Raw genomic sequence first — 24,104 nt, 5'->3', positions numbered from 1 at the left:
ATGGCTAAACTTTTAAATAGAAAAATAAGACTGCAAAGCTGAACTTAAAGGATTTAGGAAGATCTAGGTTTTAAAATTTGTGACTTGACTTATTACATATTTATTTTATAAAACTAAACTCTGAATAGTCTTTTCTATGTGGCAATATGATCCCCTGTGTACCAATAGCTCACATTTAGCAGGTTACAGATTCATAAATCCTTACGTGTTAGAAAGTACCTTCAGCATCATTAAATTGATGGATCTAGAGTTTCAGTTATATTTTCCCCTGTAGAAATAGCAGCTTTTTACCTAAGCTATTAAATCACAGTGTCGTTGGTTTAGTTTGGTCATTATAAAGGCTGAAATAATTCTCATAACCATTTTATTGAGAAATCTCAGCTTATAGAGCTCTGAATACAAAAGCTATTTCCCTCACTGAATGCAACTGTGTCCCATCAAGTCTCTCAGCTGGACCGCAGGGATCTTAGTGAGAGCACACTTTGACTTCATACGCTTTCATGAATTTCAGAATTTGGAATATGCTGTTTTAAAATTTTGTTTTCATCTGATTCAAAATCCTTCTTGCTTTCTTCCCAGTCTGGGCTCCAGTGGGTGGAATTGTGGAATGGGGAGGCAGGTTCTACTTGGAAACACCCCACTTCTCCTGACTCTGCGCTGGCTCTAGTGAAGGGTGCACTGGGAATTCTTTGCAGAGTCTTAGGTGCCTCTCTCCTGCGCAGCCCCATGGCATGGGAGAGCGGCCACTGCTTGACCCTTTTCTCCTCTCTTTGGACCTCCTGCAAGTGTCCTTGGGGCCACTTGTCCAGAGGTAGCCCTCTTGCCGAGGCAGACAGGACTACAGACTGCTCAAGGCCAGCTACCTTCCATGTGGCCTGCTGGACCTTTAGCAAACCCATGTACTTGCCATGCCTGAGAGTGAGAACACAGCATCTCGCTCCTGCCTGGGGTTCAATGAAATAGCAGCAGCATTGGGCACCTGGCTGGACAAGTGAATTGGCAACTGTCAGAGGAGAGATAATTTTCAGCCCTGAACTTTGGAAAGGAGAGGATGTGTAGGGAAGACTCTTGCCCCATCCCCCACCCTTTGGCAGGAGAAAGAAGACGAAAAAACTTTTCACCATGACTATTTTCCCAGAGTGGGGTGCGTGCGTGTGTGTGTGTGTGTGTGTGTGTGTGTGTGTGTGTGTGTGTGTGTGTGTGTGATGGAGGGAGGACCAAACTTCCTAAAGCAGCTGCTGCTGGGATGCTCCCTCTCTGCAAACCCCGCAGGAAGCAGCAGGCCCCAAAGCTGGCAGTTCTCTCAGTTTATGAGGGCTCTTCAGTGCCTTTTATTCTTAGCTGTAGGCCCCTCGTCACCAATTCTGGCAGCAGGCCCCTCACTCCATCTGATCACGTGTAATTGACACATTACAATCAATTACCCTGTGTCTCTTAACAACGGAACTGGCTTGATTGTGTGGGAAGCTACCAGATGTGCAATGACTGTAATTTCACACCTCTGAACCTCAGTTGGCCCCCGGTGACTTATCTGATCATGCTGCAGAGGTACTGCTTTACCAGAAGGAATATGAATCAGAAGCTGTGTCACAGGAAGTGTCAAGAAAGATGCAGCGGAGGCCACCCAACTGAGCAGCAAAACAGCAGGCACGTGAGAAACACTGTTGGGGAGGAGGAAAGATGTGAGAACTGTTTATTCACACCGAGGAGGTTCCGAACCACAAGATGCCAACAAAGACGCACATCACTGCCCTAACAACACATGAAACATACCAAAGTGTACCAATGGGCTTCACAACTGCTCAGACCCAGACTGTCCCACAACACATCCTTCTGCTCTCCCATCATCATTCCATGTCCCTCCAACTTTTTTCTGGTCTTTTCTGTAAAACTGTTTCCTAATATTCGTACCACCAATGATATTTTCTTAACACATAATTTGTAGAGAAAGAAAACCTACTAGTTGGTGCTTTTTTTTATACCAATAAAAGACTTGACAGATTTTCCCCCAAACCAGCACAAAATCGGGAGGAGAAAGCTTGAAGCCTTCCTCATCCTTAACCCAAACCATTCTCACACCAGTGGCGCGGGTCAGCTCAGCTCTCCTCGGCTCCCCTGGCGCCCCCGCCGCCAGGCTCCGGTCACTTGGCCTTCTTGCTGCCCTTCTGGGCCTCCAGGGCGGCCTGCCTGGCCTCCTCCTCTGGGATGAACACGCTGACAGTGAAGTCACTGGTCTCCGAGCCGTACTTGTTCTTCACAACCAGCCCGTATTTGCCAGAGTCAGAGGTGGTCACACCGTTGATGGTGAAGTAGGCCGTCTTCCCAGCCTCGAACTTGAGGTTGCAGTGGTCATCTGAGGCCAGGAGCTTCTCGTTCTTCAACCACGAGACCTCAGGACTTGGGTCGCCCCACACGTTGCAAGTGAGATTAAGGGCCTGTTATGAGAGGGAAGGGTATAGATCAGATATATTGATCCACCTTCAAGAATCTTGCTGGCTGGCAACTTGGCATGACCAGAGGATAAATAAAAACCTCCAGACCCGGGTTTAAAGTAGTTATGTGCGTGCACCTGTGTGAGTTACATTTGGAAATAACATCTGAGGAGGTCTCTTTAAGGCTGGGGCTTCCTGGCTTCTGGAAGCTTATTATCCAAAACACATGAAGCAGTTTGCTTCTCTTCCCTGCCTCCACTTTCCTTTCCATAAACACAGAGATGCCTTTTGCTCTCATGTGGCATTTTGGGCTCTGTCTCAAGAGAGAGATCGTCCCACTGCCATAATCACCACCTGCTCTCTTTTGCATTTCATTTTCGTCAAAGATCCCAGCAGCAGAATTGTAACAGCTGCTTCAGAGAATGCCATTAATTTTCAAATTCCGCTTTCCTCCTTCTACTTCTCTCCTCAGACCCCATTCAATCTGTTGCAGTTGCAGAGGTGCACCACCAAAATGTATTCCTAAAGAAAATATTCCCACTGGGGCCGAAACATTCTTATTCTAAAAGATCGATATTTAGGTCTACAGTTTTATTTTACTTTTTTCATTGAAAAAAATTTAGATCATTGTAGATTCACATGCAGTTGTAAGAACTAATCCCCTGTATCCTTTAGCCAGTTTCCCCAGTGGTATTAATAACATTTTACAGACCTGTAGTACAATATCACAACCAGTTTGTACTTATTTATGTTTGTGTGTGTGTTTCATTCTATTCAATTTTATCACTAGTGTAGGTCTACCACCGCAGTCAAAACACAGAATATTGCCATCACCACAACGACCCCTGTGTTGTCCTTTTATAACCACATCCACCTCCCCCTCCAACTTCCCAGCCCTGTTCCTAATCCCTGGCAACCACAAATCCGTTTTCCATTTCTAAAATGTTGTTACTTCAAAACTATCATGTAAATAGGATCACATAGTATGTAACCCTTCAGAATTGCCTTTGTCATTCAGCCTAATTCCTTACAGATTCATCCCAGTTGTTGCATGTATCAATAGTTTGTCCCTTTTCACTGCTGAGTAGGATGTCACGGTGTAACTGGCTCCATGGACAAAAACGCTTTTTTGTAGTTCTCTTATGTTTCAAGTTCCCAGCCTAGTAAGAAGAACTTTGTAACTTTATATTTCACTGATCTATTCCCTTTTGAGTTGTTTCCCACCCCCCTAGAGACAGGAGAATCTCCTCGAAGCCACAAGATAACTACAAGGCCTCACATAACCTGGTTGTCCAGGGAAGACAAGAAAAGCGAAACCCCACCACAGATCCTGCCTAAGGACCTGCTGAGCAACCTACTCCCCACTTCCCACCTTCGCACAAGTCGGAAAGAATGACCGATATTAACCCCTAGCTCGTTATACAACCCAAACCTCCACCCTGGAAGGGACTTATCCACCATCTTTTTATCATGCAGCATATGTACTAGCATGATTTCTCACCGCACTTGCATGCCCTGCACTCCACCCCAAACATGCAATGATGCTCACTCACTTCATGCATTATTCTTTTCACCTCTAGAAAAAACCCTGACCCCTTAGGTCAGGGAGGCATATTTGAGGCAGACCATTCCTCCCAGCTCTCGGCTGACAGTTGACACATCCTCCATAATAAATCTCCTTTCTTCCTTGATAATCCTTGATGTCTCAGTAATTGCCTTTCTGTGGGGTGAGCAACAGATGGAACCCCCCTTTCGGGTTCGTTAACAATGGTGTGTATATGCCCATAAGGGTTGTCTGGGCTTTTTCCAGTTTGGAGGCTATTACAAATACAGTTGCTATGAACAATTGCATACAGGTTTTTATGTGAACATAAGTTTTCATTTCTCTGGGATAAAAGTCCAGGGGTGCAGCTGCTGGGTTGTATGGCAAATGTATGTTTTGTTTTTCTCCCAAAATTGCCAAACTGTTTTCCCGAGTGGCTGTACAAGTTTGGTTTACATTCCCACCAGTAATGCACAAGTGATTCAGTGTCTCCATGTCCTCACCACCATTTGTTGTCATGTACTATTTTAAATGTATTTATTTATTTATTTTTAGAGACAGGGTCTTGCAATGGTGCCCAGGTTGAATGCAAACTCCCGGGATCAAGTGATCCTCCCACCTCAGCCTCCCTAGTAGCTGTGACTACAGGCGTGCACCACCATGCCCAGCTATTTTTCATTATAGCAGTTCTGATAGGTGTGTCATGATATTTCATTGTGGTTTCAATTTTTATTTTCCTAATGGCTAACAATGTTGAATTTACGTCACATTTTAAATTCCATTCTTGCATTTTTTTCTTATTAAAATCCAGAAATTATAAGAAGGAACTAGGCTCACCATACAGAGAGAAAAGGCTACCCTTCTAAATATCCTTCTAAAGGGCCTATGTGATCACTTGGTACCTCTTTTGTAGGTGTATCATTTCAAATCGGATAGATTAAGAAATCTGTTTTCCTCCCATCACTAATGAACATATCTTAGTGAATTACTCTACAAATACATTTCAGCAAGAAAAATGTAAATCAAATTATTGCCATTAAACTTATCTAAGCAGACCAGTTGTATGATTTTGGAAACTATGATTACTTGGAGTTAAAACTTTTAACAAAATCAAACAAAAATTCCCAAACACCTTAGGCATCATAGAAAACTCTTACCCATACTTCAGATTTGAGTTATAGATTACAAAATGCTTTCACATACATTCTCTCAATTCTCACTACAACATAGTGAATTGTATGTTTTTAACCTCATTAGGTGAGAAAAATGGAGAAGGGAGTCTAAGAATAAAAGCAGCCTTGCACAATGGTTGAGCTTAAAGTCAACTGTGATCACATTTTCCACCCACGAAGAAACAGCTGCATGAAACCTGCCTCTGGCTGAGGCATTTCGACACGCCTTGCTTTGTTACCTGAGTTCCAACCACCCTCTGTAGGTCTTCACTGCCCTTTGAAGTGGAAAATTTTTGTTCCGCTACAAATATCTCTACCCCTAGGACTGGTATAATGAAACATTTAGATGAAGAAAGTGAATCCAGGTTAGAAATTATGTTCATTGCCTCTCAGAAAGATTATCACAGAGTCAGGTTATACCAGTTTAAAACCAAATGGAAGGAAACCAGTTTTCAACAGCAAAAGAGTCTACAGAAATTCTCGGAGCAGCCTGTTTCCCTTCCAAGGTGAGGCACTTAATAGCACAGTCCATTTCCCACTATGTGTTAGAGGTTGTTTCTTTCTCCAATTATATTTGTCATAGAGCTATGACTGAACATTTTCAGTTTCTCACAATTTTCAAGGGTTACTCTGGAAAGATACTAAGTGATCCATGTATGTCTATAAGAGACAAACTTGTATGCTGATGCTTGAGATGATTGGAAAACCAGCAGCATTTGTAACCTTGCATTTGGTCATGTTGGTCAAGTATAAGCCGCCATGGAATAAGATGAAGATGGGGGGATGTTAAGTGTATCTTAAAAGAAGGCACAAAGGCTGGACCCCATTTCCAGCAGGAATGCTCCATGCTTACCTTGCCCTCCTGGATGGTGACCACGTCGGGGAGACCACCCAGCACCCGGGCGCGATCTGCAAGCACAGGCACTTCTGGTTAATCACGGCAGTGATGAGGACCAACAATCACACCCACAAAACACCCCAGGGAACTAATTGTCCAATGTAGTTCCCCTCTCCTGACAGTTATTTTATATTGTTTTCAATACACAAAAGAAAAAAATGATCCAGGGATTCTGGATTTTAATCCTTCTTTACCCACATATTGTGTGTATTCGGGTGCCTGTATCTGTACCTGAAATACCAGCTAAAATATTATAGCTTTGTCGTATCAAGACCTGCTCTATAATTTTCATAGCTATTTTCAGCCCTGGCCCTTCTGCAGCTTAGTGGGGCTAAGCTCAAGGAAGCAGAACAGGTCTCTGTGGACAGTTTCCAAGCTTGGCTTGGCCTCTTTTATGGGTTTCCATATGATGAAAACAGGTTGCAAATGGGCTGTATGTTCGAGAGATTTGGAAGCTCATGCAGATGTGAGCTTTCTTTGAGGCCCACCCTAGAGAGCTTCCCTTTCTTGTCTCCTGGTAGTTCTTGGTAGTGCTGTGCAGGCCATGTCTATGGCTGTGAGTACAAAGGCCCCCAGACGAGGGGACACAAGGCATGGGGTGGGTGCTGAGATGCACAGCTGGCGTCCTGAGCCAAGCCATGCACCTGGGTGCGACTGCCTCAGCCCCTGGGAAGAGCACTTTTCTGTAATTTGCTCAAAGGCATCCTTTCTGGCATGAATACAGCGGCCAACCTTCTTTTCATTTTTAGGCCTACTTCAATTAATTTGTGACTCTTAACTCTCATTTCTACAATTTCCTTCTCCACTAAGTCAGGCGGAAGCTTTGCTTTGAGTGGAACTCGACAGCATTCTGCTGCTGATGCCATTACAGCACTTGTAAGCCTGACCTGTCACCTGGTTCCCTGCGTGACTTGCTGTGCAAGACTGGGCCAGTCACTTCCTGTGTGGGCCTCCGTCTCCATATCTGTAGAATGGGGGAGGGGTTACTTCAGCCCCTAGACATTAAGTTTCCAAACTCTGCTCCACAGAGTCCATGGAATTCCTCTGGGGGGTATGAGAGGAGGCAAGGAAGGGGGCACTGAGTTAGGGAGCCAGGAGCCCATCCCAGCTTCAGCTTTTACCTATCTTAGGTATTGGGTCTGTGTGGAAGACTGCTTGAAATGAGTGTTCTGTGGCTTATAAAACTTTAAAAAACATAAAGCTAGAAGGTCTCCAAGGTCTTTTCCAGCTCTACAGAGTTCACAAACTGGAGGATCAAACATCGGAGGAGGTGGGGACACTGCTTGGAGATGTGGGCTTTGCTCGGTGCCAGACAAGAAATGCTCCTTCTTGTCCCAGCACCACCCCCACCGTGCTTCTGTGCCCCTGGCACCGGCACCGGCACCTGCCCCTTTACCACCAGCAGCAGCCTCACAGACGCAGGGCCTGGGCCAGGAGAGGGAAAGAGGAGAAAGGAGCCCTGGGACACAGTGCAAATTAAAGGTCCGAAGTCCATCCTGAAGGCCCTGGAGCCACAAGCAGGTGGAGGGAAGACTTCATTTCTCTCTCCTTCTCCTTCAAACCCAGCTCCAATCGACTCTACCATTTTAACTCATAAAAAATTTTAAATTCTGGCTCCCACACTGAGAGAGAAACTGAATTAGTATTATGGATTAGTCTGTGACCTCTGGGATCCTGTAAGACTGTGTTCTAAAAATCTTTGTGTGTGAAGCAAACAGCAGACAGAAGCGCAGCAGTGAGTACGTTTCTGGGCACGCAGAACTGACAGTTTGGCGTTTGCTCCCTCGGACTGTGTCTCATTAAATGAGAGTAAGGAAGGCCTTACTCAGCGTCTTTTCTCTTACAGGGGCTGGTAGGAAAATGCACAGCACTTGTTGGTGATTTACCTGATGTCAAATTTACCATGTGTCCTGATGTTTCTCTTCCTTAATGGCTACATATTTTTCTGGTACGTTGTGCCTGCAAGTGACTATCAACCTTTGGTGTGATTTGCAGTGAAGTGATTTCTCAGGATGTCTGGGTGATACCTCAAGACAAGGGCCAGGTGAAATTCTTATAATGTAACCTGAGACCCTCTTTCCATAGACATTCTTTCTCAAAAGACTAAAATGAAAACATATGTAGAACACCTAAGATTTTAAAAACAAAAGAAAGAAAGAAAAGAAAAACCACTCCACTGTCTTCCATCTGTAGTCATAATGGCAAAATAAAATTATATTTTGAATCTATACCAGGAGTAAACGTGAAAGAGGTTTACTTACTTTTCTCGGCAATGGCAGCTTGTCTGTGGTTGAGAGAAACGAACAAACATACAAACAAAGAAGAATTGTGTTTTAGTGTTACTTCAAAGTAGTTCATCTTGACTGTATTTCATTGCCGCAGAAACAACTTGCTGCTCAATATAACAGTGGTAAGTGCTGCTTTTACGGCACTGGCTGACATAAAAGACTCTTTCTAACACTTGGATGGGCAAGCAGTACACAAGTTTCCAGAGAACTTAGTGCATGGGAGTGACATTTACTAGGACAAGGGACTTACTTCAACCTCTGGAACTCAGCAAAAGCCTCGTCAAATGCTTTAAGAGAAAAAAGAAAAGTTAGAATTTTCTCACCTAGAATGGACCACACAGGGGCTGATTAAAATTCACAACTCGAGGTCATGATCAGTCTAGACATGACTAAACCAACTTTGAATAAGACTGTGTCTAAGCATTAACTCCACAGCTCAATGTACATAACAAGACAAGCAAATACTTTCTAGGCACAAAATGTGAAATAATAGATTTTAGAAGCTTTCAACTCAGTGAGAGACCTTCAACCCCTCGAATGGAAAGGCAAAGGTTTGCTCCACCAAAGAAAAAAAATGGGAACAAAACCCTGTTTCTTTTTTTTCTTTTTTTTTTTTTGAGACAGAGTCTCACCCTGTCGCCTAGGCTAGAGTGCTGTGGCGTCAGCCTAGCTCACAGCAACCTCAAATTCCTGGACTCAAGAAATCCTCCTGCCTCAGCCTCCTGAGTTTCTGGGACTACAGGTACATGCCACCATACCCAGCCAATTTCTCTATTTTTAGTAGAGACGGGGTCTTGCTCTTGCTCAGGCTGGTCTCGAACTCCTGAGCTCAAGCGATCCTCTCGCCTTAGCCTCCCAGAGGGCTACGATTACAGGTGTGAGCCACCACGCCCTGCCCAAAAGCCTGTTTCAAATAAAAATTAGTTGTCTGATAAGCATCCTGAGCATCAGAAAAGCTTTGTCTTCAATTAAGTTATTGCAGACATCACAGCATCCTAGCTAGACAGTTAAACACCTTTATGTTATGTTGTCTGGTCTATTTGGGCAAAAGAGCACAATGAGTTTCTGTAATCACACGGTGCTTGCCTGAAGCAGTGTTTCTTATGCCGTGATGGAGATGAGACAAAAGACAAGTGAGACAAGGAAATGAGAACTACGTAATTCTAAAATAATTTTTTCTCTGTGCCTGCAAAGTGAGCCACTTTGACTGAAGACTTCAGGGTAAATGGCGGCTTCATTTTGAAATCCCTCTTACCTCACCTGTAAGATCCTCTGTGGTTTAGGAATCATAATATTTTAAGTCTCTAGAGAATACTTATATAATACTTGTCCTCACCCTTATTTTACAGATGGAAAAATAGGTACAAAGCTGGGCTTAAAATCGCTGGTCCTTATTTTTTCTCATCTGTAGAATGAGAGGGGTACTGGTCAGGCCAACCCGACCTGAGCTTTGAGTGCTGCTCTTTGTGCCCCCACCACACTGAGAGGAGATGGGCACGGCTGAGCCAATCTGTGTTTGGGGACAGTGGCAATGCTGGCAAGACACTCCACAGCCTTTTGCTTAAGGAGGATTTGAGAGTTGGGTAGTTCAATAAGCTTTGGTGGGCCAGAGAGTATAAATAAAGTTTTAGAAAAAATTTAAATTTATCCACCCACGTATTGCTCCCCTCCTCCTACTGTGTTTCAGGTGGTCAGATGGGCTGCAGAAGAAATCCCCTGTCGCTGTGCACCTGTGACGCAGGCAGAGTGTGGCCTAGACAGCCCGTGTCACTCAGGAGCAGCCATTCCGACACGGCCGTCCCGCAGGGGCCCTTCCAGTTATGAAGGGTGGGGATGGGGATAAAGGGACTCAGCACCAAATAAACTCCAGGCAGAGTTGAAAGGCTGCTCTCTAAATGATGAACCTACTCTCTGAGGATGATGAAAAAAACCGAGTTATTGCATATTTAGATTGTATTTTACTATACGAAGAAGTGGAGGAAAAAGTCAGTCTCCAGCTTCCTTTAGTTACTTTAATACAATGTAGACTGCTTCATTTTTATAGGAAAGAATAAGATGAAGAGGCTACTACTGGGAGACGGAGGAACGGCACATTGTTTTTAACTTTTTACTTCTAATTGTGCATGTTTTAAGTTAAAAAATTTTCATTAATAGCTGCACCTCACCTTTTGTCTTTGCTCTTAGATGGAAACCTTTGTCTCCATCTCTCATAACTCTCTTCTCTTCTCTCCAGAATCCCTCATTCTTTCAGCAGACTGCTAAGAAATCTGAGGCCATAAGAACCCGACCTCTCCAACTTCCTTCTGTTCACCTCAATATTTGTCTCTGCTTATTCACACCCCTCTGGGTTCTGAAGAACAGGTATGCCTGCTCCTTCCCCCAGTCGCCTCTGCCCTGGGACTCAAACCTTCCGTTCTTCAGAACTGTGATTGTCAACGATTCCCCCTCACTCGCGTCTCAGTCCTTCTCACTCATCTGGTTTCTTGGACTCTACAAACCTGCTCAAATATTAGTCACCATAAAACAATCCTTTTCCAGTGCTCGTTCTTGTTTAAGTGACTGTGTCAGCCTGCCCCTCTTTTAAAGTGTCGCCCTGGAAGGGCAATGCTTCCTTCCTTTCCTCACGCACTGTCTCCCCCTTACTTTTCACTGATTCTTCACCCACTGAACTCTTGCTTCAACCGCCAAGGCTGAATGAAAACTGTTTTATCACAATCACTGGTAAATATAAAGTTCACGGGAGGCCACTGATTTGCTCGGTAGCTCCTGCACTTAGGCCTCAGCAGAGCAGACCAAACAGGAATGGAGTCTGGCCTTGTACTAGGTGCCACATAATCAAACCGAACTTTAAAATAGGCCAGTTTTCCAAAAAACAGGAGATTCACAGCAACCAATCAGAAGGGACTCAGTCAACCTGCGCCAGCATGATAAAGAAGTCCCCTCTGCTTTAATCCCACATGGAAATTAACCTGAAGCACCTTGATGCCAACCAATCTGCTTTTTACACTGTGCTGTTTCCTTGATCCTGCTCAAGCTACCTTACAAAAACCAATTGTCCTGCCATGGCCAGCAGAGTGCCCTTCTGTTTCGTAGATGGGCTACTGCCCAATTCATGACTTGCTAATAAAAGCCAATTAGATTTTTAAACTTAATTTGTTGAAATTTTGTTCTTTTTTAAAAATAATTTTTATTCATACACTTTTCTTTTTTTAGAGATGGGGTCTTGCTATGTTGCCCAGGCTGGTCTCTAACTCCTGAGCTCAAGTGATCCTCCTGCCTTAGCTCCTGGGTAGCTGAGATCACAGACACATGCCACCGCACCTGGCGAAATTTTGTTCTTTGACATCACCAACATCATATCTCTTTTGACATCATCGACATAATAGCCTCTTTTTACCCTTCATTTTTTTTTAAAAGGTCCACTCCTCTATAGTAAGTTTGAACCTGCAGAATTTCTGTTTACCTTGTCCAGAAAGATCCACTGTCTTCTGGTGTCCAGTTTTGCCATCAAAGAGCTCCATCACATATTTCCCTTTGTCATTTGGAGTGGGCTCATTGATTTGCAGCCAGATCTGCTCCCCGGTGACCCCACTCTTAACTCTGTCTGAGTACCTTATAGCTGTCCCACTGTTAAAATCAAAGAAAACATCCTCAGTGTTTGCTTTCATCCAGAGCTAATCTTAACTTTGTCTCTTACTGAAGGTCTTATCATAAAGTTTTACAGGCTTTCAAAAAAACATGGGATCTGCACATGTTATTCTTCCGCTTCAGAGACATTATGGGCCCTGATGTACAGAGCTGGGATTCCAAGGCCCTGGCCTGGTAGTGTCTGAACATTTATTTTACTCTTCATAGCAATCTGGGGCCCAGGACAGATTGCAACACCAACACTTCTCAGTGGTATTAATTATCTTTGTGTTTGCTTGGGTTTATTTGTAGGACTAAGGGAATCTTTAAAGCTAAAAGGCCAAACTACATATTATTTTACTGCACACTTCATACAGAGAATCTGTGGCTATAAATCAGACTTTACAAGCTAGTCAAAAATGCACTTTGGAGTCTCATCTGTGGCTGATATCTATTGACATATGCTGTTACAAAGCCTTTTAAAATATAGGTAAAAATGCACTTGGTAGTAGAGCCAAGAGTGAATGAAAAGCAGAGTTGCTGCCAAAGTGAATGAGGCACGTTCTCTGTTCCTGGGTGAGTTTTTCTGGATTCTACAGTAGGCCATGAGCAGACTCATGCATTATATTCTCTACAGGAGAATAAAAGGAGATATAGCCCTTTGTTTTGTGATCTGCTGGTCTAGAAATGCTACTGTTATAGATGAAATAAGAAAAAAGGAGTTAGATGTACTCTCAATGATGTCACAAGAAACTTTATGAGGAGTTTGTAAAAATGTGGGGAAATAAGAAAAAAGCAGTATACAAAACTATTATAGCAACAATCACGCATAGAAAAAAACACCGGAAGGAAGTGCTCCAAATTGTTCATGTTTTGGCTAGTAAAACTGTGGATGATATCATATTATGAATTTTTCTAACTTGTAATACAATATTATAAATGTGTTTTCTAAAACAAGCATGTTTATGTTTGTAGTTGTAACAAACAAAATGAACTTTAAAAAACATAGAACAAATTTTCCACCAAAAACGTTTTAGCTTTCAAATACATATTTAGCATTTTTCTTATACCACTATATTCTTCAAAGAATGCTTATTTATTATCTAAAAAGATATCAAAAACTAAAATGCCATAAAATATAGGGTAAAGAAACTCATTTGCACCCTACAAATTTAGCCTGAGCAATAGATATGTCTAGAATTACACAGAAAGATTGTTCTCTGCTTTGTCACAATAAATGTTTGAATTCTTTAATCTCTGGCTAACATGCATAATAGTACCTTACGTTTGTAAAGTGCTTCAGATAGAATAGGTATTATTGCTCCTATTTTATAAAAGAGAAAACTGATATTCAAAAAATTAAATGACTTGCCCAAGATCACAAGGGAAGATACCAGCAAAGTCAGGACTAAAACCTAAGATTTTTTTTCCCACAATGGCACATGTAGACAGCAAAGACAATCCTAGATTATTGAATCTTAAAGGAACATGAATACACAAAAAACTCATGTAGCTGACTAGACCAAATAATGTAAGAAGCTTATGCCTTGCTAGTCTAATAACAATTTCTTCAAAACACATTTTCAATATTCTAATTTTTTAAACAAGTAATTCTTATAGAGAAGATATAAAGCTTTTTGATTGATGATTCAATGAATTTTACTTCTCTCATTCTTCAGTCTGATATATGAGAATGTCCTAGATGTCACAGAGAAATTCCTAGAATTTGATCTATTTTAACTTATAATTACTTTCCTAAAATGTATTCTGAAGAAAACAGAACAAAGGAATGAAACCCCAAGCATTCTACACTGAAATTTTACTATTTCTCATTTTTAGGACTAAGGAAATAATAATAAAAACACTGTTCTATATAACAATAAAGTCATTTTAAAGTAAACACAAATGACTGCTTTGTGGGACCCGGCTCTAGTTAACTGTGCAATCTAGAGTTTATGCAACGAGGGCGCCGGGTGGGGAGGCCATGATGAGCTGCTCTGGAGGGAGGCTGTCTGGGCTCAGCCCTCTACGAGTCTCTTAGTTGTGTGACCTTGGGCAAAGTCACCTGCCAGAGTCTGAGCTCCCTCATTATGAAAGTGAGGTGTACCTGCCACATAGCATTGTGGCGATGAAATAAAATCACATACCTAAAGAGCTTGGAGCAGAGCCCGGCATACTGTCAGTGCCTATTAAAAGTACCGTACAAATAAACACTGTTATCTGCATCCTCCTGGAGATACCACGTGGCCTTCTCAGTGGGGCTTTTAGGAAAATTTGGTGGTTTGGAATGTGTGTCTGCTACATCTTAAAACTGGACTGAGAGTGGCTGTGCCCCATCAGATTATCTACGCCAGGCCTCTGTTCCCTTTCAGCTCAGAATCTTTCAAGGAAGCACAGAGGTTAAGGACACCAGCAAGAGTGTGTATGGGAGGGTTCCATTTTGAAACCTATTTCAGCTCTTGGAATCCCAGAAGTGAACTTGAATATAATCCCTCTATAACTCCACAAAGGTAGCCCGGGATTAGAACAGATCTTCAGGTTCAACCCAGTTCAAATACATATTCCCCAAAGTCATCTTGAGATCTCTAAAGCCTTCTGAGGATACACAAGAAACATGCTAATGCCCAACTATGCCAACTGCGGTAACCACCACCACCACCAATAATCTTGGGCACTCCTCTGGATTAGGCTTCTTTGGTGAACGGCCGTTAATTCACACAGTGGGAAAGTCGGTGCACACTGCTTCATTTTTATTCCAGTCCATAGGATGTGTTAACTGTGTATGGAAAGAGAAGGCTAAGAATGTGGCTCTGGACACCTGGCAGAGCAGAGGTAGCCCAGGCACGACTGTCTGGAGGTGGGGGTTTACATTATGGAGACATCTGTTAATTATGAAACTTCTTAGATCACAGAGAAAGATGCACTGTAGCCATTACTGGCCTCAGCATGTACAAACAGAGGGAGAGAGCTAACCTCACAGCAAGGGAATGCCCTGGTGTTTCTGTGCTATGTTCATCAACATCAGACTTGAGAATTAAGAAGACTCCCTACTTGAGAGAAACAGAAGATTTTTTTCTCATTTCCCCCTTCCCCAGCAGAGAAAGAATTTTACACAGCAATTAAGTTCCTATTTACTTACTTGTGGGACCAGTTAACTTTCAGATCATCCAGGTAGTAAGTAACAAAAGAGTACAGCCGGATGCCCTCAGCTGTGCTCTGAATTTTCAGGTCTGTAGCAGACAAAGCTAAAAGAAAAGAAAAACACAGCACATTTCATGCACCTGTAAGCCCATCCTGGCGGGAGAATAATAATGATAATATTGTAGTATGAAAACTTTAACCTACCTATTTTTTTGCATATTTCTGTTATCAGGTCTTTAAAGGCTGTGGGTAGAGGTTCACAGTAAAAACTTTAGCATACAAATGCTCAATGTAAAGTCAAATCTCAAATTGTTAGTTCTCAAAACTTCCTTGTCTAGTAAAGGGAATTGGACAAGTTCTCTTTGAGGAATTAACTCAATTTTTACCAGGTTTTTAAAGATCTCTGCTTATTTTGATATTTTCCTTTTAATTCTTTATAACTGTTGCCATATTTACATTCTAGAGAAAGGGCTACAGTGAGATTTCCAGGAAGGTTCTTGGCTTTAGGATTCTCTTTCTTAAGTCCCAGGAAGCCTTGGTTTACATTAGAGGATGTTTTCTTATCTGTATCATCAGTTCATAATGAATTAACCATCTAGGTCCCCTGGTCTTCCTCAGCCTAATAGTGGTTTCTGCCAATAAACACATTTAGCCCTGCTCTACCAAGAACAGGAAGGTGAAATCGGTCAGACTTCTGCTGTGTTAGCAATATTGTCAAAAGATCTTGCTAAGGAACAAAGTTGGAAGTCTGGGGCGTCCCATGTAGGTTTTCTTTATCATGATATATTTGTCCTCGGTAGTTTCTGACAAATGGAAATTGCTTTCTTGCTTTGCTAATAACTGTGAGGCTTCAAATTTCCTATATAAATCTTTCTTGCTACCTTTAAGAGTGGACTATTTTTCGTCATGCCTCTTTAGAAGTTTTTGATCCTGGAACAATTTTTTAGAGTTGAAACAAAAATGATGATTTAAATTGAAAACAGACCCCTTGTAGACTGTGGACTGTAAATTCTCTGAGGATCAAAAGTATATTTCTGATTTCTAGAAAGACTAACGGTGAAGTATTTTTGAATACTTCACCATTGAAGACAGTAGTTCACTCTGCTGGAATTTTAATTAAACCAAAATCTGTGGACAAAAAAATCAGCATGACTTCAATAATCAGCCCAACCTCAATCATAATCCTGGAAAACTGCATATGGAACAGAAAAAACAGCCCCCGGCAGTTGGTGGACTAACCTTCATCCACAAGCTTCAGTCTGCTCTTATCTTTTCCTCGGTCATCTTTCAGGATAACTTCATAAATCCCAGCATCTTTCTTGGAAAACTAAGGGTGAACGCATATGCCACATTGCAGCTTATCATAGCCACAGGGTATGGTGTCTGCATTTTTAAGGCTCTTGATTTATGGAACTGCCATCAAAACACACATTAAACAAGCATCCAGCCATGCGAGTGATGAACGGTTCGGAGACGCTATCCATAATAATTTGACCAGCTAGCAGTTCTGACTTTTTACCTTCTAAGGCTATAACTGATTTGAGGCTTAAAGTCCTTACCTTTTACTCTGCCATCACTTGTTAAAAAATAATGATCTCATATGTCCGAAAGCTGTGCTCTTTTCAACAAAACGTAGATAAAAATCTATACTTAAATGAATACTGTGTCTGACTGTCTCTGTACTTTTAGGGAACAATTTATCATGAGGCTTAAGTACAAACAAAGAAGGATCCACTTAACTGCCCATATATGAAAAAAAAGCAGCTCAGAACTATCCAGCTGATACTGGTTGTATATCTGACAAATCCATGCACATCCCAAGGTGAGAGAAGCTTTTGTGTTCCTATAGCAGTTGGAAATAAGCTATTAGAAATTCCCTGGGCATGAAAGGAATGTCGACTCTAATTTCTGTTTTGGGGAACAATGTAGGGTACAGAGCTAATATATTACATTTCACATTTATAATCACCTACCTCTGTTATAAGCAGGGTACATATACCATCCTTAAAGTCATGCTTCTCATCCACTGATATCTCCCTCTCATCTTTGTACCACACAATATGAGTCTCCTTCTTAATATTTGCCACCTACAAGAAAAACCATAATTACCCTTCTTGAAATAAGGAAATTTTGCTCTTATGAAACTAAATAGTTCTAAATGCATCCAGGTATAGAAGAAAAAGCACGGAACGTGGAGTCGGAAGACACAGATTTCTAAAGAAATCAATTGAAAGCTATTTTAATGGAGAAAAGAGTTTAGAAAAGAGTGGATACCAATGAATAGACCTAAAGCAATAGCATCTCTACTTCCAGCAGTAAAAACTGACTTTAAAATCATTTGGTAGAAAAGAAAAGATAGAATACAGAACATGCTAACATACACACTTAAAATAGAAATCTCAAAACCAAAGGAAGACAAATCCCATTAGATTAAAATATAGGCTATCACAAAAACAAATGGCTTTCTTAAAGGAACAGAATGGGTAGTCCCAATATATAGCCAAACATTTAAAAAAAAAGATAAATGAAGGATTGCAAATATATGTGGAGGGGAGGAATGGTTTAATAAATTAATTGCTTAGCAATTTTGAGGAGACTCATTTAGATCCTGATCTACAAATCATATCATAAATTTCAAATGGACTGAACAACTTCACATGGTTAAAGGGATTTTGAGCTTTATCTATAATGTTTGAATGTTTTACAAAGGAGAATATGTCCTAGCACTCTGGGAAGCCGAGGCAGGAGGATTACTTAAGTTCAGGAGTTCGAGATCAGCCTGAGCAAGAGCGAGATCCTGTCTCTATAAAAAAAAAAAGGAGAATATGTTTATGTATTTCTTGTATAATTCAAATTGTATGAAAAAGTAAAGGCTTTACACAAATGTAGAAAATAATCTCAGATACAATATATACAATTTCCCAAAGAGGAAATACAACTCCAAAACCAACAGATGAAGAAAATGTTAAGTCTTATTGTAAACAAGAACATTTAAGTTTTAAAATGTGAAAAAAATTCAGCTAATAAATGAACACAGGAACCAACATTGGTAGCTGTAGTGAAACCAGTATGCACAATCATTCTTTATGACCCTGCAAACTGGTTCCCCTGAATTAATAGAAACTGTGTTACTAGGTGACATTGACGTATAATAAAAATGACCGTGTTGGAAAGCTACATCTGGACTGGGAGGAACTAGAAATGGACTCCACAGCTTTGGGCTTTGCTTAGTACACCATCTCTTGTAATTCGGACACACCCTTTGTGGGGATCCTGGAAGCTCTGCTTAGGAAGTTGTTACAAGAAGTACTGGATCCGTGGGCATGAGGGTTTTTTAGACGCCATGATGCCTGCCTCCCACACCTTCCCGATGTGGATCTTGTCTCCTTGCACCTGAGCTTCCTTTTATCTGAGGTGGCAAAGGGAACAGCTCCACATGTGGACTCCTGCAGGAGAGGAATGCCCAGCACTGCCTCTCAGGAAAGCTGGGGGTCCCTCTACATTCTTGAGTAGACTAGCGCCAGGTGGGGTCCATGACAGTCTAGTGAGTCTGAATGTTTAGCTGCACATACTCCATGAACTATAACGCAGTATGTAAACTGCTAAAATTACATAAACTGCTACAATAATGGAACAAAGAACTGTGGGAGGATAGAGGAAGGTTCGTTCTACCTGGGCTGAGAAGTCACCTTACAGAGACGACTATGTGTGGCCTGAGGAAGGATCATCAGAGGAGCTGAAAGAAGGCGACTATCCGGGCATTGGAACAGCATAAACACATAATGTGTAAATATCCACCACTTTTTCTGCGCTCCCCTTGGTTGCTCAGAATCTGGGTGAGGAAATGATTCCCCTGAGGGAAGCCATCGGGGTAGGACACCAGAGCTCACCTCCCAGAGAGACACAGCTAGCACAGAGGAGGAGGGACACATGGGCTTTTGGGACAGGGATGGATTATGAGGAGGGGCCACCTGGATGAGAAGGTGAGTAGGGGGCAGCACAGCAGTGGGCAGCCAGGTGACAGAGAGGGGGAGGGTTTTAGCTGCTGCCTGTGGAAGAGTTTTTAAAGCAGTTTTGCCATTTCCTGAGAAGCTAAAACCCAGAATTGATTTTTCTTGCATATATTTCTGGTAGACTGCTGTTTCTTTGAATTTATCAGACCTAGTGGAGACTGGGGCACTTGAGTTCTGGCTTTTATAATGACAACTGCCAAATCCTTGCCAAACACCACACCCATGCTTCTGCCTTGGAGTGACCTTTGGCCAGCACCACCTTCAAGCTCCAACCTCATCTGACGGTTCCTCACCCAAAACATTTCTGATGACTTGCTTGGCTAAACACCACACGCTAAGGTACACACTACTTTAGAATGTGCTACAGATTTTTTTTTCTAAATCTTTCCAAAGACCTAATAAAGACAATTGGTTGTGAGCTGCCAACTCTTTATCAAACCTCTGCCCTCAAGGCAGCCCAGTGGCTTGGAACCAGCAGCACAGCTGGGAAATGCAGAGGTACTATCTATGCCAGTCTCACAATTTAGATAAGAAGGTCCAGGAAAAACACTGTGAATGGACTGATTCTGGAATAGGTCCACCACTTAGAATGCAGACTTGGCCTAAAACAAAAACAATGTCAGGGGCTTCTGAGATTACTAATTAAGAGTCTATGTCTTCCTCTTGTATTTTCCTGGATAGAGCTGGAACTCATTCTACTAAGTAAAGTATCCCAAGAATGGAAAAATAAGTACCATATGTACTCACCATCAAATTGGTTTCACTGATCATCACCTAAGAGCACATTTAGGAGTAACATTAATCGGGTGTTGGACAGATGTTGGGGGGAAGGAGATGGGTGTATACATACATAATGAGTGTGATGCGCACTGTCTGGGGGATGGACCCACTTGAAGCTCTGACTGGGGACGGGGGTGGTGGGGAGGGAAATATACGTAACCTAAACTTTTGTACCCCCATAATATGCTGAAATAAAAAAAAAAGAGTCCGTGTCTTTATTAACTAGGTCATGGGTAGTGAATAGGAATGATCATCTTGCCTTCTCAACTTTTTATGTTGTTTTATTTTAAATGTTTCTTACCAACAAATACTTACAGTAACATTCAATAGTAAGGATGTGTTCCGTATCATTTTGGCTCAAACAGAGGGGTTGAAAAATTGATCTTCCTCTTCTCCACATTCTATTTTATCTTTATTTTGCTTGAATCAAATATTAAAAATTTATCCACCTCTTACCTTGCATTTCAATAGTACATTACAGTCGCCAGTCACTTCCCAGCTCAAATACTCAACAAAATGTGGACCTATAAAATTTTAATGACATCACCAATTACTCTATTAATCACGAATGCAAAATCAAAGCCCATTCCTATATCCTAAGGTGATTTATGTTTTAAGTCAAATTTTAAAAATTCTAGATTTGGTTTTTAAATATTTTAACATCTATATATTTAACAATAAATATTTTCATTATTTTTATTCACCAGGCATTATTAACATAATTAATAATATTCATTTTAACTTGTTATGGAAATAACCTTGGAATATTTTGTACAAAAAAAATTGAAGTTTTTCTGTTTTCCCACTGCCTATTTTTACCTTGTTTTCTGATCCATTCTTGCCGCTGGAATTCAGCTTCTTTCTGGAGTTTTTTGTAAACTAGAAATTGAAAAACAAGGCAGTATGAAATTGAGTTGAGCAGTATAAATGCACATGCTAGCCACTGGGCTAAGTGATTTATATTCATTATTATAACACTCATACATTGTGATAACCCTACTCGTTCTCAATCTTTATAGGTGAAGAAATAGGCTTAGAAAGGTTAAGTAATTTGTTATAAAGGTTATAAAGCTAGGAAATAATGAAACAGTATTGGATGTTGCAAATATAAAGATCTGCCCAGCCTTTCCATTGCTTTGTTAAATGCTACATTTTAAATCTTGGTAGTTTTTGTGGCAGCTGATTTACTACAATCTAGTTATAATATATGATTAATAGATTTGGCATGTACTACTTTTGCCTATTTTTCTTCTCAATTTAAGTAATTTAAAGTAAGTGTGCATTGTAAAATAGTATGATGGTTTGTTTCTGAGACACATATATAGTCTTGGTTGTACTGCAACCTCCCTCACTGGAGAATTTTCGTGATAAATATTTGTTTATATATGAGTCTATTTAAGTATAGTCTTGCCTGTGGGCTAGGGATAAATGTGATATTCTTTTAAATTAAGTTTCACATCTATAAAATGAAATACTATGTAAAGTGTTAACTAAAAATTGTATTTTGAACAGTAGAATTCATTTAAGAAACAATTCCTACTATCTTTCACACGACTGGTTTTGTGCTGTAGGGTGTTTGGACTGAAGGGAGTATCAAAGTCCTCCAGTTAATGTTCCTCAGGATTCTTACCATCTCCAATGAGAACAAGAGTAGAATGATTGGTTGCTTTTCCATCATGAAGCTCAAAAGTGTATGTTCCCTCATCATCATCCTGTAGCTTGTCCATGAACATTTCAATTATGCCAGTGTTTCGATCAATATGCATTTTATATTTCTTCAGTGTGGAAAGGAAAAGACAGAGAAATCAGTGAGGTAGATATTTTACTTTGATGACAATAAGCCTGATGAAATAAAAATAAACCCCATAATTTTAATAAAATTTCTTGACAACTGAGCAAGTTCTTTAAAATATTATGTCCAGGAAAAGGGAAATACGTGGGATGTATGACCTAGACCTGAATTGATTACTAAAAAGTCTGAAATTTAATTTCTTAAATCTAAATAAAGTTTTGTTACCCCAAGTCAAAAAATGTTGTCAAAAAGCTGATTTTAGAGTTTCATTTTACCTTCCAGATTACTTTTTTTTGAGACAGGGTCTTGCTCTGTTGCCCAGGCTGGAGTGCAGTGGGCCGATTATAGTTCACTGCAACCTCAAACTCCTGAGCTCAGGTGATCCTTCTGTCTCAGCCTCCCAAGTAGCTGGAACTACAGGCATGTGCCATCACACCCAGCTAATTTTTAAATTTTTTGTAGAGATGGGGTCTTGCTATGTTGGCCAGGATGGCCTCAAACTCCTGAACTTAAGTGACCCTCCCACCTTAGGCTCCCAAAGTGCTAGGATTATAGGTAAGAGCCACTATGCCTGTCCTGTCCTTTCTGAGTCTTTAACATTTTTTATAATAAGGATGTATCACATTTTTAGCCAGAAAAACAATGAAAGATATTTGCATTTTTCTGAGCCATTGGAACAAGAGGACTTTTCTCCACATAATGTATCAGGTCTCGGCTGGGGCTCCTGATGTGAGCCTGATGTAGACTCAGGTAGGGTATCGGCTCCCTTTGCCTTTCCAGGAAGTCCACTCTGTTTTCATGAGTGACCATCCTTCTTGGTTTGCCTGAGACAGTTTTGGTTTGTGACCGTTGTCCTGGAAAAGCTGTTAATAGCACCCCCTTTCATTCTCAAAAGTGTCCCAGTGTGGATAATACGGCATAGTCAATCTGTATGTTCGTTTCACATTTTCTACTTGTGAGAGTGATTTAAACTACCTGGCCCACTACCCAGTGGTTTTCATAACAACTTATCTACATCTTAATAAGCCTTCCTCAGAGTATTCTACAATGATACTTTAAAATATCTAAAAAGTGTAAAACCTTACCGGCCCTTCAAAAATTTCCCTTTCGTTAAATATGTAGTTGACTTTGGCGTTGCCAGACAGCTTCTCAGCCTGCATCCAAAACCGGACCTCCCCTTTCTCCAGAATTTCAACTGCCAACTCTGATTTAACTGGGACAACTATAAAAATAAAAATAAACATATTGATTATATTGGTAACCAATTATATTAATATGGATTTTCTAACAAGTAAAAAAATAGGCAATGGAAATGGCAAAGTAGCACCTTCTTGCAAAGCCCAGAGGCAGGACAGTGCTATAGGGAAAGCCTCCGATTAAGGACAGAAGATCTGGACTCTGATCCTGGGACTGTCACTTTGGGCAAGTTGTTCACTTTCTCGGAATCACAGTCGTCTCAATTGTAAAAATGAGGAGGACGAACTTACCTCTAGGGGCACCGCTAGTCAACATCTGTGACCCTATACTGGGGCTTTGGTTAGGTTTCCTTAGGGGCAACAACAAGTTGGGATGAAAAGAGACTTGGGCTGACCCCAGAGGAGCTGGAGTCTAGTCCAAAGTCTGATACTAACAAACTGTGTGATATTAGGCAGGTCACTTCATATCCTTGCACCTCACTTGACTTGTCTGTAAATGAGTAGAATTAAACTAAATGCCCTAATTAGCCAAGAGATTTTCCACCTCCAACATTCAAGGGTTCCATATCTTAATGACTTCAAAATATTTAGAAAGGAGTTAAATTTGACTTTTTCAAACATTTTAATTCACTTTGGGGGTTCTTTTAAATGTTTTTTTAAAATGAATTTAAAAAAAATTAATGCTGACTATACATACAAGATGAGCTAGCTGGTCATTTAAACCTTATGTATCCCAGTGACATATCAGTTCATTTTAGTTCTAAGACCAAGCAAAAATTTCCAGAGGCAGATAAGTGAGTCACTATTGAGAACCTATATTAAAATACACCATGGCTTTCTTCTCACGGAAAGCGAAGGAATCATATGGGATCACTGACTTACATCTATATCATTTAAGGCATTTAAGTCTCAGTGAAATTTTAAAAGTTGGCTGGCATTCTCTCAAAACCAGCTTTTCAGTTTCTTGTAACTTGAAAATGCTCTCCAGAAAGGCTCCCCCAACCATAGTTTTGTATCGGATGTGACTCCAGAGTGTACTTTGTGGAAAAGCATGGCTGTTTCTCACAGTTAAGTAGTCCTTAGCTTCCTTAAGGGGAAACCATCACCCTTTACTTTCTCTAAACTGTTCTTACATTTACTCAAAATTTTAGCATGTGCTATGTTTTAAATTACAACCTTTTCAAATTTGTGTCAAATGTACATTAATATTTCTTTCTGTTTA

General features: G+C 41.0%; 1 protein-coding gene across 2 annotated transcripts in view; it reads right to left on the bottom strand.

The window, feature by feature from the left end:
• Positions 1-1,669: 1,669 nt before the first annotated feature.
• Positions 1,670-24,104, bottom strand: part of MYOM1 (myomesin 1) — a 147,731-nt gene continuing 125,296 nt past the window's right edge. For both annotated transcript variants that reach the window (XM_045527395.1, XM_045527396.1), the window contains 13 exons: positions 22,772-22,908; positions 21,525-21,669; positions 20,714-20,773; positions 20,351-20,418; positions 17,075-17,188; positions 16,341-16,428; positions 15,306-15,344; positions 15,100-15,205; positions 11,797-11,960; positions 8,584-8,620; positions 8,307-8,329; positions 6,001-6,056; positions 1,670-2,435 (listed from right to left, as the gene is read on the bottom strand). In XM_045527395.1, coding sequence (XP_045383351.1) covers positions 2,142-2,435; positions 6,001-6,056; positions 8,307-8,329; positions 8,584-8,620; positions 11,797-11,960; positions 15,100-15,205; positions 15,306-15,344; positions 16,341-16,428; positions 17,075-17,188; positions 20,351-20,418; positions 20,714-20,773; positions 21,525-21,669; positions 22,772-22,908 — 1,331 coding nt within the window. In that variant the 3' untranslated portion in view covers positions 1,670-2,141. The remainder of the gene's footprint in view (positions 2,436-6,000; positions 6,057-8,306; positions 8,330-8,583; positions 8,621-11,796; positions 11,961-15,099; positions 15,206-15,305; positions 15,345-16,340; positions 16,429-17,074; positions 17,189-20,350; positions 20,419-20,713; positions 20,774-21,524; positions 21,670-22,771; positions 22,909-24,104) is intronic.

This window comes from Lemur catta, chromosome 16, assembly GCF_020740605.2.
Source record: "Lemur catta isolate mLemCat1 chromosome 16, mLemCat1.pri, whole genome shotgun sequence".
Classification (NCBI taxonomy): Eukaryota; Metazoa; Chordata; class Mammalia; order Primates; family Lemuridae; genus Lemur; species Lemur catta.
Note: the sequence above shows the minus strand (reverse complement) of the source record. Positions and strands in the feature narration are given on the sequence as shown.